We start from the raw sequence: 22,181 nt of genomic DNA on the forward strand, positions 1-22,181 counted from the left end.
TATCAAATATGAAAAATGATTTAAAAAGTTTTGATATTTCAAACTTTTAAACACTGGGGGGGCAGCAGCTGTTAAAATTTGCCATGAAAACCTAGTGTACTGCTAGTGCACATTGCTACTGCCGGAAATGTGGGTGGAATCTGCTCACTTGTGTGATGTCTCCTCCCCTCCCATTCAGGGTGTTTGCAAAAGGATAAGGGAGAATGAAGTTTAGGATCACAGTGCAGCACCATTTTTTTGTAGGTGACTGCAATGTGATACTGAGATGTGGACGGCATCACTGAAGATGGCTGCCAGTGCCTACCCATTCTGTTAGTTGGTGCTGCGCTGCTCACTAGTTGTTACAGAGATTTGAGTGTAGCAGTCATACTGTGGCTGAAGCACTCAGATCCCAGTTTAGCAGTTAGTATCATACATATTATTAGCTACACGGCTATGTGGACTATATCACACGTGAAGAAAACGAAAAGGAGAAAATCGGCACTCCAACAGGTAAAATCTGAAAAAATTTTATTGAATCATTTAAAAAAAGGAGAAAAATATAAAATTCTTACGCGTTTCTGGCGCTAGGGTTGCGCCCTTAGTCCTAGCAGATGAGAAAAGGACAATGGAGTCATATACAGGTGCATCTCATTAAATTAGAATATCATCAAAAAGTTAATTTATTTCAGTTCTTCAATACAAAAAGTGAAACTCATATATTATATAAAGTCATTACAAACAGAGTGATCTATTTCAAGTGTTTATTTCTGTTAATGTTGATGATTATAAACTGTTTATTGCAGGACATTTGGTTAGTTGCCAGGGTATTAGCCCATATAGGAACACAATAGCAGGATTAAGTATGCAGAGTTAAAACATCGCAAGTGCCATCAACAGTAGCAATGGAAGGTAGGATAATATACTGTTTGTAGAGTTGCAAAAACATATATGCATGAAATGAATAACAGATTCAACATATATCATCACAATAACAATGTCAAATAAACAGAATTTTTTTTTTTTTTTAAACTGTAGCAGTCATAACATTGTGGCTGCAGCACTCAGATTACAGTAATTACACACAGTTTAGCAGATAGTATCACACATGTTATTAGATACATGGCTATGTGGACTATATCACACATGATAGGATTAGAAACTGACTATCACACATGATAGCATTAGATACTGACTCACACATGATAGGATTGGATACACAGGCTATCACAAATGAAAGGATTACATACACAGGTCAGCGGACTTTGTCATTTATGGTAGGATTAGATTCATGGCTCTGAGGATTATATTTCACATGACAGTATTAGGTACACAGTTTAGCATACAATTACTGTGATATGAGTGGAGCCATCATGTCACTGCAGCAGCTTCACTCAGATCACAGTAATTACCGGTAAGCAGTGAGTACAGGTCGGGCAGCCTGAAATGATACTACTTATGACAGGCTACTGAGCTGTTCTCATCACTGAAAGAAGTCACCGCTGCTGCACAGCTCTCATTGCTCAGGACTTTAGACCTAGCTTCTTCCAGTGGTGAAAACAGCTCAGTAACCTGATATTAGTAGTAAAATGCCAAGCTACCTGACTTGTGCTCACCAACACCTCCCCGGACCTCCTGTCACCACTCACCGTTGAGCACAGTGTGAGCAGTGATGGGGGGAAATTGTAGCTGAAAGCAGAGCGCTAGGCTTTAAAAAAAAAAAAAAAGGTGCCTGTCTGCCTCATAGTTGTAGGACACCACCCGCAGTCTCCTATGCCCAGTGTTGTGATCAGACGGTTACACCAGCAAACAATAATGGCTGCAGAAATAATTACCGTATTTAAAAAATAAAAGTTAAAACAGTACATTTTAATTTGTTTTAAAAATAAATTATGATATAATTAATATAAAAAATAAAATCATGACACATTCCCTTCTTTAGCCTCTGGAATTTTGAGAACCCCCAAAAAAAACACAATGCAAATACAAAATCTGAAGAGCCTGTTTATGCAAGTAGGCGTATTATACGTAGATTTAGGCCTTTGTAACTTGATAGAAAGTGGCAAAAGTAATACCTGCATAATAAGTAAAGACCCTCCCTGATTCAACGCAACTTAGTCACGCTCCTCAGCAAGTCTTTGGGTAGGAAGATGACAGTTTTGCCATCATACTTGCGGAAATTTCACCACCGCCACCTTTTTTTGATGTTATTAAAATTATATAAATATATAAGTTATAACTAGAACAATGAAGGCTTCTCAAGGCTTACAATTGTGTCAAGGTGTAGAAAATATTTAAAGAGGTTTTAGCAAAATGCATAATTATCCGCCATCCTGCAGATAGGTAGTAAATGTGTTCTGGCTGGGGGCTGTACTGCTGGAACTCCCAACTATTACTAGAACAGGGGTACCAAACGTCATGAATGGGGAAAAAGTGAGCTCTAGACACCCCTTGTAGTGATCATGAGGATTCCCATTGATCAGACATTTATTACCTATCCCGCTTATTGTGGGAAAAATCCAAAAACCTACAGCCTATCTCACCGCCAGACTGATAGCCTTTTATATACTAAAGCCCGCACTATACAGACTAATCTTGACCCAACCAGCCAATATTAACGGGTTCAGCCAAAAGTCTAATGTGAGGGCCCCTGACAGTTGATAGAAGGGCAAGATAAGGATCCGTCACGTCTGATTTTGAATTCCTTTGGTTCTCTAAGATAAGCTGACACCTGAGATATCTGGCTTTCTCACAGAGAACACAGAAGCACTCGGCTGGCTGAGCCTTCCTGTATATGGGAGAGTAGGGCAAGATATTTGCCAACTGATGCACCGCTATCTAAGGTGAATGGGGAGCTGTATCCCACTCTGCCCTTTTTATTTACTTGCCCGCCAAATCAGCCTTCAAACCCCTGTACGCAGTTGATTCCTTCCTGACAGTATGGCATCATACTAGCACTTTGCAATTTTACCTATTTAACAAGATGAGACAACCCCTTTTAATGTCAAAATTCCTGGTGGTAAAAAGTAGAAAATGGGTTAACGGGTCTCATCTCTTGCTTTAAACTATGGATACATAAGTGAAGGCAAAACTTTATTTGCTCATCAGAAAGCAGATTACCTCATCACTTCATTTTAGTAGGAGTATAAGGCCACGGCCCCACTATCAGTATTTGGTCAGTACTTGGTCAGTATTTTTTCTCTGGAGTAAGATCCAAAACCAGGTGAGGAACAATCAGAGAAAAGGTGTAATAGAAACTAGTTCACCAATTCTGCATTTATCACCCACTCCTGGTTTTGTCTCCCACTCCTGAGAAAAAATACTGACCGAATACTGATGGTAGGGCTGTGGTCTAATGGTCATACTGTGGAGTAAAACAATAAGGCCTCATTCAGACGTCAGAGATTTTTCTTCAATGTTTTTAATCAGTTTCATCAGAGTTTGGTCAGTTTTCACCATCAGAACTTGGTAAGAGTTTTAGCTTTCCTAAGATGAAAAAAAAATGATGGAGGTTTTTCAGACTTATTGTATGAAACAGTCTGTGAAAAACGTGAAGCACATGGATGGTATTTGAGTGCTGTCTAAATTTTTTTCGCAGACCCATAAAATTGTATTGGTAAGTTTTATCCAACACTTGGATCAGTATTGGACAAGTCCCGTGTTTTTATGCGAACCACTCGGTCTGAGGAAAAAAATAGACGTGTGAACTACCCCATAGACAGTCACAATTAAGAGTGATATCTGTGATGGCACTCATGTGGGAAAAAATATATCTGTGTACTGACAGGACAAGAAAGCAGACACTGGGTTGAAGTTAGCTCAATAACTTAATTATTAAGTTTTGATCTTGAAAGCCTTGAAAATAAGAGTCACAGTAAGCTCAAGCTTCAGGATAATGTCAACTTTTTCTATCCAGCTTTAGTATTGAAGGAACTCTGGCTTGAATGGTGTATGCATAGTTTACAGATACACTAGAGAGAGCAAGCATCTTTCTAGAACATGCCAAAAATGGCAGTAACAGATGCGGTTAAAAGTTTCTCCTGGAACGCTGTTTTAGCCTCGTGATGGTGAGATATATAGAGATTCACCACTACCATATTTATTGGCTGTATAAGTTTGTTGTTTTCACTATGAATTTCCAGTATTTTTAAAATCTACAGGTCTGGATTTAATTTTCACCTGTTGTGATCCAAATTATCTGGACTTGGGAAGTCTATGTTTAAGCTCCGGATGTTCGAAGTGCTGAACTAAATCACATAATCGCATGTTCCAGTTCATATAGCTCCTCATACGTTCCCCTTGTTATCTCCTGTAATTGTACTATTACATTGGATCTTTATGATGTTACACCGGATCATCTTCTTCCCATTCAGGTCCCTAGAATATCGGATTCTGGTAGTGGAGATCTTTTATATTAAATAATATTTCTGATTGACCCATCAAGGATGGATAAGGACAGAGACAAAATGGTGGAGAGGATATTACACCTCACCCTAGAGATCCTCTTCCGGCTTACTGGAGAGGTGAGAGATTCTGATGACTTCCCATTACATCATTCATATCTATGGGAATAACAGATGGACAGAACTGGAGAGGTGAGGACTCTGGAAATGTCTGTAGTGAGATTTATTAATGTGTCTCTCCATAACCAGGATTACACAGTAGTGAAGAAGACCGATAGTGAGCTCTGTCAGGCCCCTGTGTCTGAGGGATGGGGAAGACCCCTGAGCCCAATAACGGGGCCTCCACCTCACCCCCTCATACATGAGGACGTCAATGACCAAAAGATCCTAGAACTGACGTACAAGATGATTGAGCTGCTGACTGGAGAGGTGACACTGCTGGGAATACTGGGACATTATACAGTAACGCTATGAAGGATCTGGGGGATAAAGGTATCCTTGTATGTGTCAGGTTCCTATAAGGTGTCAGGATGCCACCATCCATTTCTCCATGGAGGAGTGGGAATATTTAGAAGGGCACAAAGATCTGTACAAGGACGTGATGATGGAGGTTCCCCAGCCCCTCACATCACCAGGTAATATACAGGACTAAATACACATGGCCTATAATTATCTGTATGTAAAGAATGAATTCAGTCCTGTATGTGTTTCCTCCAGTTCTATCCTGTAAGAGGACAACACCAGAGCGATGTCCCCGTCCTCTTCTTCCACAGGACTGTAAACCAGAAAATCCCAATGTTCCTCAGGATCATCAGGTAGATGGAGAGAAGGTGTCATGAGATCTCCCCTATGATGTGTAGACGACTATGAAGGTCTTGTGTTCAGTCTTGTTTTATCCACCAGTATTATATGTTTTATACTTGTGTAATGAGAACGGTGGAGATGGCAGGATTAGAGCTGATCATAGATGGGACTTCTCCATCTGTCTGTGACTTTTGCAATATTTGTTTCAGGGTGAAGATCTGAGCTATATTAATACTACAGAGACATATGTGAGGGATGATGAGTGGTGTAAAGAGGAGATTCTTACAGATAACTACCCAGGTGAGTAGGAATGTACAGTAGTGAAAAGTCACATTTTTTTGAAAGCAGGCCTTGTCTAACTGACATGCTGGGTTTCTATATGGAGATAAGTGCAAATCTGGATGCTTGTGAAGTGTATGTTATAGATGTCCAATTCACATCAATGTAGATTGTGCTCAACTAATAAGAGTGAAGTATTTATTTAATGACCCCATTTACTTGCCTTTGTTAGATGTATTTCACCGAACCTCCAAATAGCAATCAATGTTCAATGTATTTTGTTTTTATTTACATTTAATAATTAGTTCAACACAACATTCCTTGGAGGATAGAAGTTCAATGCTACAAGTGTCAGAAATGCGGCTCACTAAGGGCCAGATGGAAAAGATCAGGATACCAAATCATTGTTAGCACATGACTAGACGAAAATGTGGGAACCACCTTCTAAATCAGAAATCATTGTGTCCTGAGAGTAAGGCCGGGGTCCCACTAGCGTATGGCATCCGATGCGCAAGCATCGGATACGATATGCTAATGACATTCAGCTCCTGCTCTACTGCGAGCAGGAGCCGAATGTCGGTGCTCTGTGCTCCGATCCTCTCACACAGAGGACACGGAGAAATCAATTTCTCAATCTCCTCTGTTGCCGGCGTCGGCGGAAATCACACGCACCTGTATGCTTATATGGGTGCGTGCTCTCCGAATCCAGCATGCAATCGCAGCAATCCAATCGGAGCTGGAAATAAAAAACGCAACTGAGCACACCATCATAGGATTAAATTGGTACGAATGCAATCCGATTTTTTTTATCGGATTGAATTCGTCCGATTTAATTACAAGTGAGAGTGAGCCCTATGTCCCACTCTGATTCAAAAATTGGGGATGGGATAAATCGGACTAACATGCTTTTTTCATTAAAATCAGCGCTAATATCATGAGTATAAAGCACTTTATATACTTATATCATACCTGCTCGTTTAGTCATAGGGGTGTGATTCCTCGTATTCAGTCAGGGTTGGCACCGCCCACTCCTTTGAATTCTGCTCCCGACTTGCGCTGACGTAAGTATGGGGCACATGAGCAGTATGTCATGGCCAGCAAAGCTTGTAGCGCTGGGAGCCGGTCATACGCTGTGACGAGCGGCTCCCCGCGTGTGCTCAGTGAAGCTGTGTAGTTCATGCGCATGGTCTAGTTACACCACAAATGTTGGTCAGTTCGTGAGGAAAACTGCACTAACAAAGAAGGCAGCCAACCTAATACATAGTTGTGGATATATTACACTTCTCAGTATTGTAGACTTGCCATAGATGTGCACAATTGGAATGTGGATTCATAATAGTTACATAATCGTAAAGTGATCACTTGAAGATATATTTTTTCTAAAAGTTTCATTTTCCCCATGGAATAAACTTTTTTTTTTTATAGTTTGAGTTCGGTAAATTACCAAATCATCCATGACTTGTGGAGGTTTTTGATACAATTTTTTTTGGGATCCCTCATTCCCCTTCTATTAATGATAATAGCCTAGCCACAATTGGTTAACTACAAGGCCAGATTTTTAAGTGGATTTTCTGGTGCTGTCTTATGCAGAGGTGATCCACGAATGGCATTTTTTACCCTTTAGGCTCCCACCAATTATCATTAATAAACAAAGCTATACTCAAACTCTGGACTTTGTTGAGAGGTTACAAAGGCGACATGACGGCTGCAGCCAATCAGTGCCAAGGTAATCCGCACAATACCAATGAGCCTAATGATTGGCTGCAGCATTCATCTGCACTGTATACATTATGTCTCTGAAGCAGGGGAGTGAGTAAAACTCCATTTGTTATTTTTAAACTGGGTAATCTATAGTGTAAAAATTCAATTTGTGGAAAAACCTTTTAAGGTAAATCCTTGAGTAGTGTGAGCAAAGTCCACTCTCTTCTATGACTTTTGAACCCCAAATTAATAAGATTGGTTTTAAGAGTAGTGTTGAGCGATGCCTTCCGATATCGGGAAATATCGGATCGGATTGGATCGGACCGATACCCAAAAAATATCGGATATCGCCGATTCCGATACCGGAAACCAATGCAAGTCAATGGGACACAAATATCGGAATAAAAATAAACCCTTTCTTTCCTTGTAGGTTAATTCTACATGAACGAAAACAACGAAGAATAATGTAGAATGTATTACATGAAAAGCCAGCAATTCAGCAGTGGCATACACCGGTACCCGACAATTTAGAACAGAAAGAATAGAACATCACACATAGATTAGATAGATAGAAACATGTCAGTCACATATATATGAAGCACAGTGACAGTGTTGCTTACTGTACTTGTCATTTAGTGTAAAGGATTTATAAAAAAAAATAACAGTGTTTTCATGCACCGTCTCTTTAAAAAAGCCGGCCGGTAATTCAGCAGCGGTACCCGACTATTTATAACAGAAAGAATAGAGCATCACACATAGATTAGATACATAGAAACATGTCAGTCACATATATAAGAAGTACAGTGATAGTGTTGATTACTGTACTTGTCATTTAGTGTTAAAATAAAGGATTTATTAAAAAAAGGATGAGGTTGCTTTATTATTTTAGTTTTATTGCAGGAGATCGTTGGCTTCAGCTGGAATGGGCGTGATGGTAAGTATGGTTTAATTTAGAACAATAAAGAATTGTGTCTTTATTTCAATTAAAGGACTTTATTCTGGGTGTTTGTGTTTTTTTTAACTTTGACTATGGGGTTAGTAATGGGGGTGTCTTATAGACGCCTCTCCATTACTAACCTGGGCTTGATGTCAGCTGGCATTATAAGCTGACATCAACCCCAGCCCTATTACCCCACTGCCACCGCTACAGGGCAGTGGGAAGAGCGAGGCTAAGTGCCAGAATTGGCACATCCTATGGATGCGCCATTTCTGGGGCGGCTGACGGCTGGTGTTTCTAGCCTGGGAGGGGGCCAATATTCATGGCACCCTTCCTGGGCTATTAATATCAGCCTCCAGCTGTCTGCCTAGCCTTTGCTAGCTATTAAAATAGGGGGTCCCCCATTTTAATAGCTAGTAAAGGCTAGGTATTCAGCTGGGGGCTGATATTAGTAGCCTGGGAAGCCCCGTGGGTATTACCCCCTTCCCAGGCTTCAAACATCTGCCCCAGCCGTCTGCTTAACCTCCGCTAGAGACTAAAATTACGGGGAACCCCACGCCAATTTTTTTTTTTTAATAAATCCTTTATTTTAACACTGACTAGTACAGTAATCTACACTATCACTGTACTTCTTATATATGTGACTGACATGTTTCTATGTATCTAATCTATGTGTGATGCTCTATTCTTTCTATTCTAAATTGTCGGGTACCGCTGCTGAATTGCCGGCCGGCTTTTTTAAAGAGACGGTGCATGAAAACACTATTATTTTTTTAATAAATCCTTTAACACTAAATGACAAGTACAGTAAGCAACACTGTCACTGTACTTCTTATATATGTGACTGACATGTTTCTATGTATCTAATCTATGTGTGATGCTCTTTTCTTTCTGTTGTAAATTGTCGGGTACCGGTGTATGCCGCTGCTGAATTGCCGGCCGGCTTTTTTAAAGAGACGGTGCATAAAAACACTATTATTTTTTTTAATAAATCCTTTAACACTAAATGACAAGTACAGTAAGCTGAGCGCTGCCATCCAGCTTGTCATCCTTCAGAGACACTGCAGAGCGCAGGCATTATGGGAAATTCCGATTCCGGTATTCGATATTCTAAAAGTATCGGAACTCAGTATCGGATCTCCGATACCGCGAATATCGGTCGATACCCGATATTTCAGTATCGGAATGCTCAACACTATTTAAGAGTGCTTGAGAAATCAATACAGCATAGCCTTGTATGGTGTACACAGGACTTCTGGTTAATTAGCACATTTAGCCATTTTAAATAGGGTCACAGACATTGGAAAAGTTCTCTCTAAATTATGAGCCAATAGGAACTTTAGGGGCGTAAATAGAAATGTGAAACTTCCTTGCTCATCAGTATTATTTGATCACCATTGCACAAGGGTTACAAGACGGATACCACAGTCACAAAATGGAATCTGTTCTCTCACAGTAGATTATAATGAAATGAAGTGCATCTAATCCTAACTTTGACTAAAAAAAATAAAAAGTACTAATCCAGCATTACATTTGTTACAAGTGCGACATCTTTGTATATGACCATATTGTTTTCTCCGTACGGCACTGCTCTGCTAAAGTACATGTGATTGTCAGAGAGTATATGAAACAGACGCTATGTCACATGACTGTTGTTTGATATTCAGGGGCTAGGGGCTCCTTCCATATCCCTAAAGCTAGGGGCGCCGTAGCTAACCCTGGCCAACACTGAACCGCTGAGATCATCAAAGCAGGAAAGCTTCAGAGGCTCTCATCTGAACAGATTTAACCCCTGCTCTGCTAGAAGAAACCTGTACCATTTAATATGATGGAGTGCTTCTAATCAGTGCAGGAGTATGTGGATTCAGACACTGCAGTGTTCTGGTCCCTCGATACGGTAAACCCGTGACACACTACCTAATAACACTGACTCACTGGTAATTTTATGATTCGTCATCGAGTATGCAACTAGAAATAATTGGTGACAGGGGATGTGGCGATGGAGTGGAGCCGAGAAGATGCACATGGACTGAGCTCCCGGTATCCTGACCTCCATCCGTCAAATATATTAGATGCAGGGATTTACCCCACCCGTATTACACCTCCCTGAGCAGTGGGAGACACCCGGCTTCAGTGCAGCGGAGCAATTCCAGTCTGACTGGATCCACAAGTGCTCAGCGAAAGGTAAACTCTGCAGGAGACAGCGGCCATCTTCAGCAACGTGCTCCGGAGCCCAAAAGTGCGACACAGAGGAATTCACTTTAACGGTCAGTCAGACGGCACCCAGACCCTCATAAAAGTAACCCTGGGAAAGAGCTGAAGTGTGAGCTCTGAAATATGAGCCCCACAGACCTCCATTAACTACTAAAATACGTTAGTGCCAAGTACCTCACAGTCTTATCAGGAGCTATAGTAACATGTGACATAGCAAGCTGCTCTGGATGCAGCATTCATCAGATCTGTATACCAGACTGGAATAACTTGGGCTAGTAATAAAGCCCATCCAAAAGACCAGACTCCCTCATTTATGTAAACTGACTGTGCAATAAACTCTAATGACTCTGCTACATCATCCTAGAAAGGAGGAAAGTGGCTGAATTTGACGTATTGTTCAGAGATCATTTAGGACACTTTAATCAGCCATATCTACCACTACTTGTGTTACAATCTAGACTATCAATATAGTAGAGGAGTCTTCTATCGCTTCTGTGAAGTATTTATTGAAAGGAAGGAGAGAAGGTGGAGAGAGGACATCCTTGTTCATTTTCTTCTATCAGTTCTAATAGCCGCTCAAAAACCTCAGGAGTAGCTGAAAACTAAAAGAATTTGCAAGAAGTGACCCCTCAGACAATCCACGGTCACTTAGAAATAATCCCTCAAATGTTAAAACTACAGACCCACGAAAAGGTCAAGCTTCTGATAATGAGGAGGGTGGAGATCAAGAAGATTTAACCTTAAGACAAGTCTCTGATCAATTAAAGCAAGCTATATCTTCAACTAGGGCCTCAACGATTGGGAAAATAGAAGAAGTGCACTCTGAAGTGGGATTTCTCCGGCAGGATATGCAAGCCATGAGGGGATGCATTACGGAGGTTGATGCTCCCTTATTAAGGTTTATCATATGTTCTTTTTTCTAACTTTATTGGTTAATGTTTATATATATATATAATATATATATATATATATATATATATATATATATATATATATATAATGTTGCCAAAACACTAGACGAGCTGTCTGTTAAATCTAGCTTACGGAACAATATACATTAGATTGACTCGAGGGATAAATTGTATATGACCAACACTTACATTTTTCTATGGAAAACATGGGATCTGAAGTTGTGTGTATGACCTGGAATGTAAGGGGTCCCAGGACTCCTCATAAGAGATTCAAGGTCTTCTCTCGGATAAAACGCTACCATTCTCACATTGTGACTCTGGATCCAGTAACTTGGCAGTTTGGGTGGGAGAGGTAAAGCATGGGAATAGAGGTATTTCAGACCATAGCCCAGTAATAATTAACATTAGGTCAGGTCAGACTGGTAATAACTCTTTTTGGAAACTAAATCCATTCTGGCTGAAATTGATAGGCCCTAACGACAGAACGATAGACCAATTGGACTGTTTTATTTTGACCCACCCTAAACCCGAAACACCAATCTATTCTCGGATACACTAAAAGCATATGTGGCGCCCCGAGGGTTCGGTTGCCACAGGGGTATTGCACCTCCACCAGAGGTGTGATATTCCACTCCCAGGTAAGGATGGAGTGTGGACCTGGGCTCAGTTAGCTGCATACACACACTCACCCCATTTCCAGGGGACAGCTCAACGGTGCTCCCATTTATGCAGGCACGACTGACCATGTCCCTGGCTGGAGTGGGGAGGGGGGAGAGAACCCAGTGATGCAGGAGCAGTAGGGGACGGTTTCTGGAGCATAGGAAGGAGCTCATTGGGTGCAGGTCACCTGAGCTCAGACACAGAGAGGTAGATAAAAGGTGGGAGCCATCTTTAGTCAGGGTTCAGTTCAATTCAGTGGAGAAAGGAGAGAGAGCTGACAGGGAGCTGTGGCTCAGCCTGAGCTCAGCTCCACGAGGCAGGCCTAGAGAGAAGGCCGGGGCCAGAGAGGAGAAGAGGAGAAGGAAGGAAAGAGGAGAGACAGAGGAGTAGAAAGGCTCCAGAAACAAGAAGGCAGAAGGGACCCTAAGAGAGCAGAATGGACAGCAACCGTTGCAAGCCCACGTTATATCAGGTGAAGGGTCAGGCCGTGGAAGGGTACCGGATTCCCAAGTTGGTGGAGGTAAATCATCCCTCAGCCAAAAACCGGAGGTCGTGATCATTTATTGGTGCGACCCCTTGCTACACCCGCTAGGAAGGCACCACATAGGGTCAGGGAAACTGGCGCCAAGTTTTACCAGAGAAGGCCCGAGGCAGCCGGACAGAAGCGTGGTCACTGGTGGGGCACGAGAGGCCAGAGAAAGGATAGAAGGGGGTCCTGTGCCACACTCCTGAGTTGCCTGGGGGTTGACCGAGCCCCTCAACTGGTGGACGCAGCACGGCTTGGGCAGTCATTGCTGACAGAGGTGACTTGGATATCAACTGTGAGTAAAAGGCCTGAACTGCACCATTGGACTCTACGTGATTTATGCTGCGCGTGCACCATCACCCCCAGCATCCACCTACATTGCCCTGAGGCTACACTCTTCCCGTGGGGAGTTATCCTATCCCTGTGCTGCACACCAACACCAGCCTCTGCGGTCTGCCTTGCAGCAGCGGTCATCTCTGACCGCAATCCACGGGTGGCGTAGTCGGACATTCAAAACACTGATAAATAGACTGCCACAATTTGGTCTGACCACCCTGAGCCACGGGATCGGGTTGCCACTACTACCCCCATCAGCACCGTACACAAGAAGGCCCGGTTCCGGGTACCCCACGGCCCAGGGGGCGAGTCAGCTTTGGCGTAGTCGGCAGGATTGTGACCAACCCGCCACAAACGGGTATTGCGTGCCTGAAAGAGACTGTTTCACTGTATTGAAAATGGCGCCCGCCCCAGAAGAACGGACGCCATAATGTGCGCGCCAAAAGACAACAGGAAGCCACCTCCCATCGTGGGCCAGGTCCCAGAATGGTGCCAAAGAAGGAGCCCACCCCCAACAGCCATGAGTGCGGCTGTAGAGATGTCCATCAAGGTGGGGGGGCTACCCGAGAGTGATTGTCAGCAGATTGCCCCAAGACCACCCCCAACAAGGGCGGAAAGAGAAGAAAACCGAGGGGCAGGGTGTGGTTTGGTTCAGTCTCGCCAGATCACACCCGGAGATGGAAAGGAGCGTCAACTCCAGCACCCTGGCAGGCGGCCTGCTGCAGGCCGAGGCGTCCCCGTACAGCCTCACGGAGCTGATGGCTCAGCTCCCCGCAGAAGACCCTGAGTTCCTGCGGACAGTGCTGGAGGAGCTGGACCGGAGGATGGTCCGAGCGCAGAGGGAAGTCACCGACGGATGGAGGGAGGAGATGGCCCGGCGGGTCGAGACCCGGCAGCAAGAGACGCTGCCAGCACCCGGCAGTGCGCCTGCCCCCGAAGACAGAGAGAGAAGACCGGAGGCCGAGGACAGCGCTGCCACGGAGGCAGGTAAGGCGGACGCCCCTGCCCCGGGTCCTGACGCCGTAGCCTTACCCCTGGATCCCGCCTCGGAGCCAGAAGTCCCGGGAGCCGTTGCAGCTTCCACGCTCCCGCCGCAAACACCTGGGCCTCAAGCCGCGAGCACCGCCGCTGAACCACGCCCCCGTCGTGCCCCCTGACCCCGGACGTGACCGAGAGCAGCCCTCTTCAGGCCTAGTCGCAAGGCCTGGTGCCCTCAAGCGCCTGTTGCCCGTTGGCGCCCCCGGTCTCGAAACCACCACCCCTGGGCGCGGACCTGTATGCCCAACTGACCGGTCCTGAGGGAGAGCCAGTCCCCGTACCAGAGGGGTGGGTCCACCCTTGTCTTCGGGTGGGCCTGTCCGCAGAGGACGGAGCCTTGCCTCGTCCGCTCCTGCCTGCTCCACAGCCCGTTGATGTCCCCCAGCTCCCACTCGAAGAGGTCCAGTACGAGTGGGACCAGGCCGGTGAGGACCTCATGGGGTTCTCGCAGGAGACGCGGGCGGCCGCAGCCCGCAGGCGGGAGTTCTGTCACCGACAGGTGGCGCAGTTGGAGAAGGAGAGACGGGTGCAGCACCAGAGGTATGAGCAGCTGCAGGCCCGGAGCGCGGAACAGAAAATGCGCGCCCGACGAGACCCCCAAACCGCACGCAGTCCTAGAATCATAGGGACTGTGGTGAAATTCCACCAAGAAGAGGGGTGGGGTTTCATCAAGGACCCGACGACGGACACGGATGTGTTTGTCACCCGGAGGGACGTAGAGAGTCACCTGCCAGAAGGACACCCGAAGCGGGATTTATTCCCGGGAGATCGAGTGTTCTACACCAGACACAGAGGTCTGCGGGGGTGGTATGCCCTCAACATCCAGAGGATGGAGGAGGAGCAGTACCAGGAGTATTGTTACCCAGAGGACCCGGACGGGTCTGAAGAATATGACGAGGAGGAAGAAGGTGCGCAGGGAGGACACCACTACTAAGGAGTGGCAGCGTACCAATGTACATAGTTGCCCGTCAGGGTGAAGGAACTGTTGTAGAGAGTTACCCGGTATCGGGTCAGTTAAAACCGGCTGAGGACTGGGAGCAGCCAACTTATTGAACGATCCGGCCGAGGACTGGGAGTGGTCAATCTTGTACATAATTGCACTTCTTAAAGTGCCCCCTACTGGTTTTATGAGAGACCACAACAACAACTGACCTCAGAACAAAAACCCGTTAGAGGTGGCTGAAGACGAGGTCCAGCAGCTGAATCAGCTACGCCCTGCAGCCACCCCAGGGCCTTCGTTGAGGGTTTACGAACGGGTCCCTCGTGTTTGTGTTTGTGTTTGCACTTAGTAGAAAGATGGATACCTGGTTGCAAAGTACACTGTGACCAGTTAACCAAAGTTTTACATGAAGAATGTTTACAAGAAAAAAGTTTTATATGTGACAGATGTGGTTATAAAAGTGAAAAGAGTTTTATATATGTGAAGAAAGTCTTATAATAACTGCTGAAAGAGAAAATGTGCCAGTAACATTAAAAGAGAAGAATTGCCTCCCATAAAGGGATGAGCTATAATGGTTTATAATCTTATATGTGAATGCATTCTAAAAACTTGCATGTTTCTGAATGGTCTTTTGCTTTGTTCCAGCCCGAGGACGTGCTGTTGTTTACCAGGGGGGAATGTGGCGCCTCGAGGGTTCGGTTGCCACAGGGGTATTGCACCTCAACCAGAGGTGTGATATTCCACTCCAAGGTAAGGATGGAGTGTGGACCAGGGCTCAGTTAGCTGCATACACACACTCACCCCATTTCCGGGGGACAGCTCGACGGTGCTCCCATTTATGCAGGCACGACTGACCATGTCCCTGGCTGGAGTGGGGAGGGGGGAGAGAACCCAGTGATGTAGGAGCAGTAGGGGACGGTTTCTGGATCATAGGAAGGAGCTCATTGGGTGCAGGTCACCTGAGCTCAGACACAGAGAGGTAGATAAAAGGTGGGAGCCATCTTTAGTCAGGGTTCAGTTCAGTTCAGTGGAGAAAGGAGAGAGAGCTGACAGGGAGCTGTGGCTCAGCCTGAGCTCAGCTCCACGAGGCAGGCCTAGAGAGAAGGCCGGGGCCAGAGAGGAGAAGAGGAGAAGGAGAAGGAAGGAAAGAGGAGAGACAGAGGAGTAGAAAGGCTCCAGAAACAAGAAGGCGGAAGGGACCCTAAGAGAGCAGAACGGACAGCAACCGTTGCAAGCCCGCGTTATATCGGGTGAAGGGTCAGATCGTGGAAGGGTACCGGATTCCCAAGTTGGTGGAGGTAAATCATCCCTCAGCCAAAAACCGGAGGTCGTGATCATTTAATGGTGCGACTCCTTGCTACACCTGCTAGGAAGGCACCACATAGGGTCACGGAAACTGGCGCCAAGTTTTACCAGAGAAGGCCCGAGGCAGCCGGACAGAAGCGTGGTCACTGGTGGGGCACGAGAGGCCAGAGAAAGGATAGAAGGGGGTCCTGTGCCACACTCCTGAGTTGCCTGGGGGTTGACCGAGCCCCTCACCTGGTGGACGCAGCACGGCTTGGGCAGTCATTGCTGACAGAGGTGACTTGGATATCAACTGTGAGTAAAAGGCCTGAACTGCACCATTGGACTCTGCGTGATTTATGCTGCGCGTGCACCATCACCCCCAGCATCCACCTACATTGCTCTGAGGCTACACTCTTCCCGTGGGGAGTTATCCTATCCCTGTGCTGCACACCAACACCAGCCTCTGCGGTCTGCCTTGCAGCGGCGGTCATCTCTGACCGCAATCCACGGGTGGCGGAGTCGGACATTCAAAACACTGATAAATAGACTGCCACAATTTGGTCTGACCACCCTGAGCCACGGGATCGGGTTACCACTACTACCCCCATCAGCACCGTACACAAGAAGGCCCGGTTCCGGGTACCCCATGGCCCAGGGGGCGAGTCACATACATGAGAGGCTGTCTGTCCTCTACAATATCATATATCAAACGAGTAATATCAAAAGAGGATAAGGAAATGGAAGAAAAATTTAGAGAATCGGAAAAGGCTTACATTTCTAATCAGACAAATGAAAATCGAATTGAATGGTTAAGCTCCCATAGATTATACACACAATATATAGATACAAAATCCAAACATAAATTATTTTTTACCCGTCAATCATACTTTGAACTAGGGAACCAATCCAGTAAATTACTAGCATTTATGGTCCGTCAGCACAATACATCGAATAATATACTTCAAATTCAAAAACCAAATGGCTCTTTAGCCACTTCAACTGATGATATACTTGAATGTTTCTATGAGTATTACAAAACATTATATAGATCAGGAAGTGAAACTGATAATTCAGAATGCCTTAAATATTTATTTAGATGCGTATTTTTCTTTGGCAGAGATAGACAGGGCCATTACAGATATGGCATTCGGTAAGGCGCCGGGACCGGATGGTTTTCCAATAGAAATGTCTAGAAGATATCGAGATGTGCTGGCTCCTCTTCTTCTACAAGTATTCCAACAAATCTATGTGGGAGATTGTCTCCCAAACTCCTTCTATGAAGCAAATTATAATAGTACTTAAAAAAAGAAGGAAAAGATCCGTTAGAATGTGGGTCCTATAGTCCCATATCACTAGTGAATGTAGATTATAAAATTTTCACTAAGATTCTAGCCACTAGGCTAAACTCAATAATCTTGGAAATAATGCATTCAGACCAAACTGGCTTCATACCCGGAAAGAGTACGTCCATAAATATTAGAAGAGTTCAATCGGTTGTACAATACAGTTTCATGGTACCTGATAATGAATGGGCTATAGCCTCATTAGACGCTGCTAAAGCTTTTGACTTGCTGAAATGGCCCTTCTTATTTGCTTGTCTTCAGAGATACGAGTTTGGTCCTAGATTTCAAAAGTGGATACACATAATATATAGAAACCCTAAAGCCCAAATAATAATCAATAATTCTACATCTGAGGTGTTCTCCCTGGTAATGGGAACACATCAAGGATGTCCTCTATCCCCAGCCCTGTTTGCCCTTGCTATTGAAGCACTGGCGATACGGATACGTTCCACCCCAAACATTAAAGGCATTACTATAGCAGACCGTTTAGATACTATTGGCTTATATGCCTATGACATGGTGATTTTCATGGATTAAGTAGAAGAAACATTACCCGAAGTGATTGCGACTATAGATATCTTCTGTAAATACTCAGGGCTATATATCAACTGTGAAAAGTCTGCATTGATACTTCTTTCTCATGGGCCGACAGATCACCTGGAAATATTATCCCCACTATCCATTGTATCTAACTTTAAGTACTTGGCAATAAATATATCCAAACACAGTAAATATGACCTACAATTAAATATTTTTCCATTACTAGAACTATTACTTAAACTTAAATTTACCCAATGGAGTAAATTACCACTATCTGTATCTGGTCATATAAACCTAATCAAGATGATTCTACTTCCAAAGCTTAGTTATTCTCTTCAACACAGTGCAGTATCAATTCCTAAATCCTTTTTTTCAACCCTTAACTCACTGGTCTCTTCCTTTTATATGGGGATATATGAGGACATCTATATGTGCTAGACCTAAGCTTAACCCCTTAAGGACCGGATCATTTTCCGTTTTTGCGTTTTCGTTTTTTGCTCCCCTTGTTCCCAGAGCCATAGCGTTTTTATTTTTTGGTCAATATGGCCATGTGAGGGCTTATTTTTTGCGGGACGAGTTGTACTGTTCAACGCCATTACTAGTTTTACCATATCGTGTACGGGAAAACGGGAAAAAAATTCCAAGCGCCGTGAAATTGCAAAAAAGTGCAATACCACAGATGTTGTTTTTTTTACCACGTTCACTGAATGCTAAAACTGACCTGTCACCATTATTCTCCAGGTCATTACGAGTTCGTAGACACCAAACATGTGTAGGTTCTTTTTTATTTAAGTGGTGAAAAAAAATTCCAAAGTTTGGTAAAAAAAAAAAAAAATGGTGCCATTTTCCGAGACCCGTAGCGTCTCCATTTTTTGGGATCTGGGGCTGGGTGAGGGCTTATTTTTTGCGCACCAAGCTGAAGTTTTTACTGATGCTATTTTGGGGTAGATCCGATGTTTTGATCGCCCGTTATTGCATTTTATTGCAATTTTGTGGCAACCAAAAAACGTAATTCTGGCATTTAGAATTTTTTTCTCGTTACGCCGTTTAACTATCGGATTAATTCTTTTTTTATATTGATAGATCGGGCGATTCTGAACGCGGCGATACCAAATGTGTATGTGTTTTTTTTTTATTATTTTATTTTGAAAGGGGCGAAAGGGGGGTGATTTAAACTTTTATATTTTTTTATTTTTTTTAATATTTTTTAAACATTTTTTTTTCACTTTTTGCTTGCTTCTATAGTCTCCATAGGAGACTAGAAGCAGCACTCATTTGATCGGCTCTGCTGTATACAGGGGACGAGCAGATCCCCTGCATGCAGCTGAAATGGTCCTGTGCTATGAGCGCCGACCACTAGCTCATGACAACCACTGGTGTCTGCTGCAGACCCAGGGTTGTCATGACCACCCATCGGGGACCCGCGATCATGTGACGGGGTCGCCGATGGGCGGGCTTAGGACGCGCTTCCCGGAAGCGAGAGTTAATTGCCGCTGCCGGAGATTGACAGCGGCATTTAACATGTTAAAAGCCGCGGGTGGATCGCGATTTCACCCACGGCTGTTGCGGGCACATGTCAGCTGTAAGAATCAGCTGACATGTGCTCGGTTCAGTGCTGGCTCAGCGCCGGAGCCCTCACTGAACCGGGGGTGATGGCACAAGGCGTACTAATACGCCCTATGTCGTAAAGGGGTTAAACTATCCACTCTACTTAGATCTAAACAAATGGGAGGAGCTGCACTGCCAGAATTTTTTCTATATTATCTAGCAGAACAACTTAAAGCAATGAGTAAATGGATGCCAAATACTTACTTGCCTAATTCAGAAAGTCACTTGGCCCTTTGGCCCACGGTGCCTTTGGGTTTTCTAGAAATGGATAAGCCTAATGTCCCTAGATTATTACCACTTCTTAAACTGGCGCGATCGATCTGGAGGCAGACTAAAAAGGTGCTTCATTTCGATAAAGTTATAGCTAAGATGCCACTATGGTATAACACATATTTCCCTATTCTGTTAAACCACCCATCCACTCAGTTTTGGATATCACATAATATATTTCTATTAAAAGACATATACGAACAAAACGTCCTAATGTCCTTTGAACAATTACAAAACAAATATGGAATTCCTAGGTCCAATTTTTTCGATACCTTCAACTTAGAACAGCAACTCAATCTCACTTACAAAATATGGGTACCATCACAATAATATCATCTTTCCCTTTAATAGGGATACTCAAATCACAAGGCCCACAGGGCCTCATTTCCACTTTATATACACACATGGTCAAAATTATTGGTACCCCTCGTTTAATGAAAGAAAAACCCACAATGGTCACAGAAATAACTTGAATCTGACAAAAGTAATAATAAATTAAAAATCTATGAAAATGAACAAATTAAAGTCAGTCATTGCTTTTCAACCCTGCTTCCACAAATTTTTTTTTAAAGGTTATTTTTTTATTTTAATTCTTTTTTTACTTACAGGTACTATGGTACCCGGGTCTGGATGAGCATCTTCTCTTCTCCAGACCTGGGTACCATCCGCGCATTAATTGCATAAGATCCGCATGACTACACGTCATGCGGATCTTATGTGATCCAATGCAAGTCAATGGCGGCGGTTTTGCAGCGAAATCGCACTAGAATTGGTCTTTCTGTGGGTTTTACCGCAATGTTAATTCTCAGCAGAAATTTCCGCATGATGTGCACATCACATGCGGATTTGCATTGCAGTAAATGGCTGACCTATTACAAGCGATTTTAATGCATTTTCGCAGCGAAAATACGCTGCAAAAACGCATTAAAATCGCTTCGTGTGCACATAGCCTTAATCTCTTTAGAAGTTATCCTGGGCTCTTTTGTTACCATTCGTATTATCCGTCTCTTTGATTTGTCATCAATTTTCCTCCTGCGGCCACGTCCATGGAGGTTGGCTACAGGTTCATGGATCTTAAATTTCTGAATATATGCAGCTGTAGTCACAGGAACATCAAGCTGCTTGGAGATGGTCTTATAATCTTTACCTTTAACATGCTTGTCTATAATTTTCTATCTAATCTCCTGAGACAACTCTTTCCTTTGCTTCCTCTGGTCCATGTTGAGTGTGGTACACACCTTGTCACCAAACAGCACAGTGAGTATCTGTAGCCCTATATACAGGCCCACTGACTGATTACAAGATTGTAGACACCTGTGATGCTAATTAATGGACACAACTTGATTTAACATGTCCCTTTTGTCACATTATTTTCAGGGGTACCATCATTTCTGTCCAGGCCTATTTCACGAGTTACATTTTTTTTAATTCTGTGGAAGCAGGGTTGAAAAGCAATGTCTGACTTTCATTTGTTTATTTTCCTAGATTTTTAATTTATTATTACTTTTGTCAGAAACAAGTTATTTCTGTGACCATTGTGGGTTTTTCTTTCATTAAACGAGGGGTACCAAGAATTTTGACCACGTTTGTACATATGTTATCCATAGGTGTTGAATCTACTCCTCTGGGGGTAAAAGAAAAATGGAAGCTTCTTATTCCTATTATTCAGGATGAGTACTGGGAAGAGATTTTGGAGTCTTAATCAAAGTTTCTCCATCTGCTAATAACAAAATGATCCAATTGTACATTATACATCAATCATATTTAACCCCATTGAGGTTATTTAGGATGGGGTGATCCCAGACCTCTTAATGTTTGAGATGTCATGCGCATGACGCAGACTTTATACACATGGTGTGGAAATGCCCAACTATTTTTTCTTTTTGGAATAAGGTTACTTCACTACTATCTTCCGTAATATCTATATCAATTCCCCATGACCCATTAATTTGCTTATTTGGTGTTCTATAGGAGCAGCGGTTGGGACATCATACTATAATTTTCCTAAGAGAAACCCTCTTCTTAGCCAGGAAATTACTAGCTCTACACTGGATGGGTAATTCCCACCCATCTCTTAGATCCTGGATTGAACTGGTCAATTCAGTCATACCATATGGACAAACGGTTTTTCAGAATAGAGGATGTTTGGAGAAATTTAATAAGATCTGGGATCTCTGGAATTCGTCCCATCTTATTGTCCTGACACACAGATAATGATTAGAGATATAATGACGAATAAAACAAAAGGTTTAGTGACTCACATTTAATTTTCGGAATGCCATAAACACAGCAACTTTAATTATCTTTCTACATTTCTGTAATGGGATAATTTTTGGCAACAAAGTAGTTCTTTTTTTTTTGTAGTTTTAGAGAACACTTGTTTTATTGGACTTGTCATTCTGGGT

General features: G+C 43.6%; 1 protein-coding gene across 3 annotated transcripts in view; it reads left to right on the top strand.

The window, feature by feature from the left end:
- The window catches only part of LOC141271914 (uncharacterized), a 42,559-nt gene that overhangs the window by 18,202 nt on the left and 2,176 nt on the right, over nucleotides 1-22,181 (top strand). Inside the window, exons 2-6 of one of the 3 annotated variants that reach the window (XM_073682151.1) lie at nucleotides 4,353-4,502; nucleotides 4,632-4,811; nucleotides 4,894-5,017; nucleotides 5,100-5,197; nucleotides 5,396-5,486. In XM_073682151.1, coding sequence (XP_073538252.1) covers nucleotides 4,425-4,502; nucleotides 4,632-4,811; nucleotides 4,894-5,017; nucleotides 5,100-5,197; nucleotides 5,396-5,486 — 571 coding nt within the window. In that variant the 5' untranslated portion in view covers nucleotides 4,353-4,424. Of the gene's footprint in view, nucleotides 1-4,352; nucleotides 4,575-4,631; nucleotides 4,812-4,893; nucleotides 5,018-5,099; nucleotides 5,198-5,395; nucleotides 5,487-22,181 lie in introns of those variants that run through there. The other 2 variants (XM_073682152.1, XM_073682153.1) reach the window with 2 other exon arrangements.

The sequence above is a fragment of the Phyllobates terribilis genome, unplaced genomic scaffold, assembly GCF_046119375.1.
Source record: "Phyllobates terribilis strain yellow unplaced genomic scaffold, ASM4611937v1 Scaffold_5__5_contigs__length_657084704, whole genome shotgun sequence".
In the NCBI taxonomy this organism is placed as follows: domain Eukaryota; kingdom Metazoa; phylum Chordata; class Amphibia; order Anura; family Dendrobatidae; genus Phyllobates; species Phyllobates terribilis.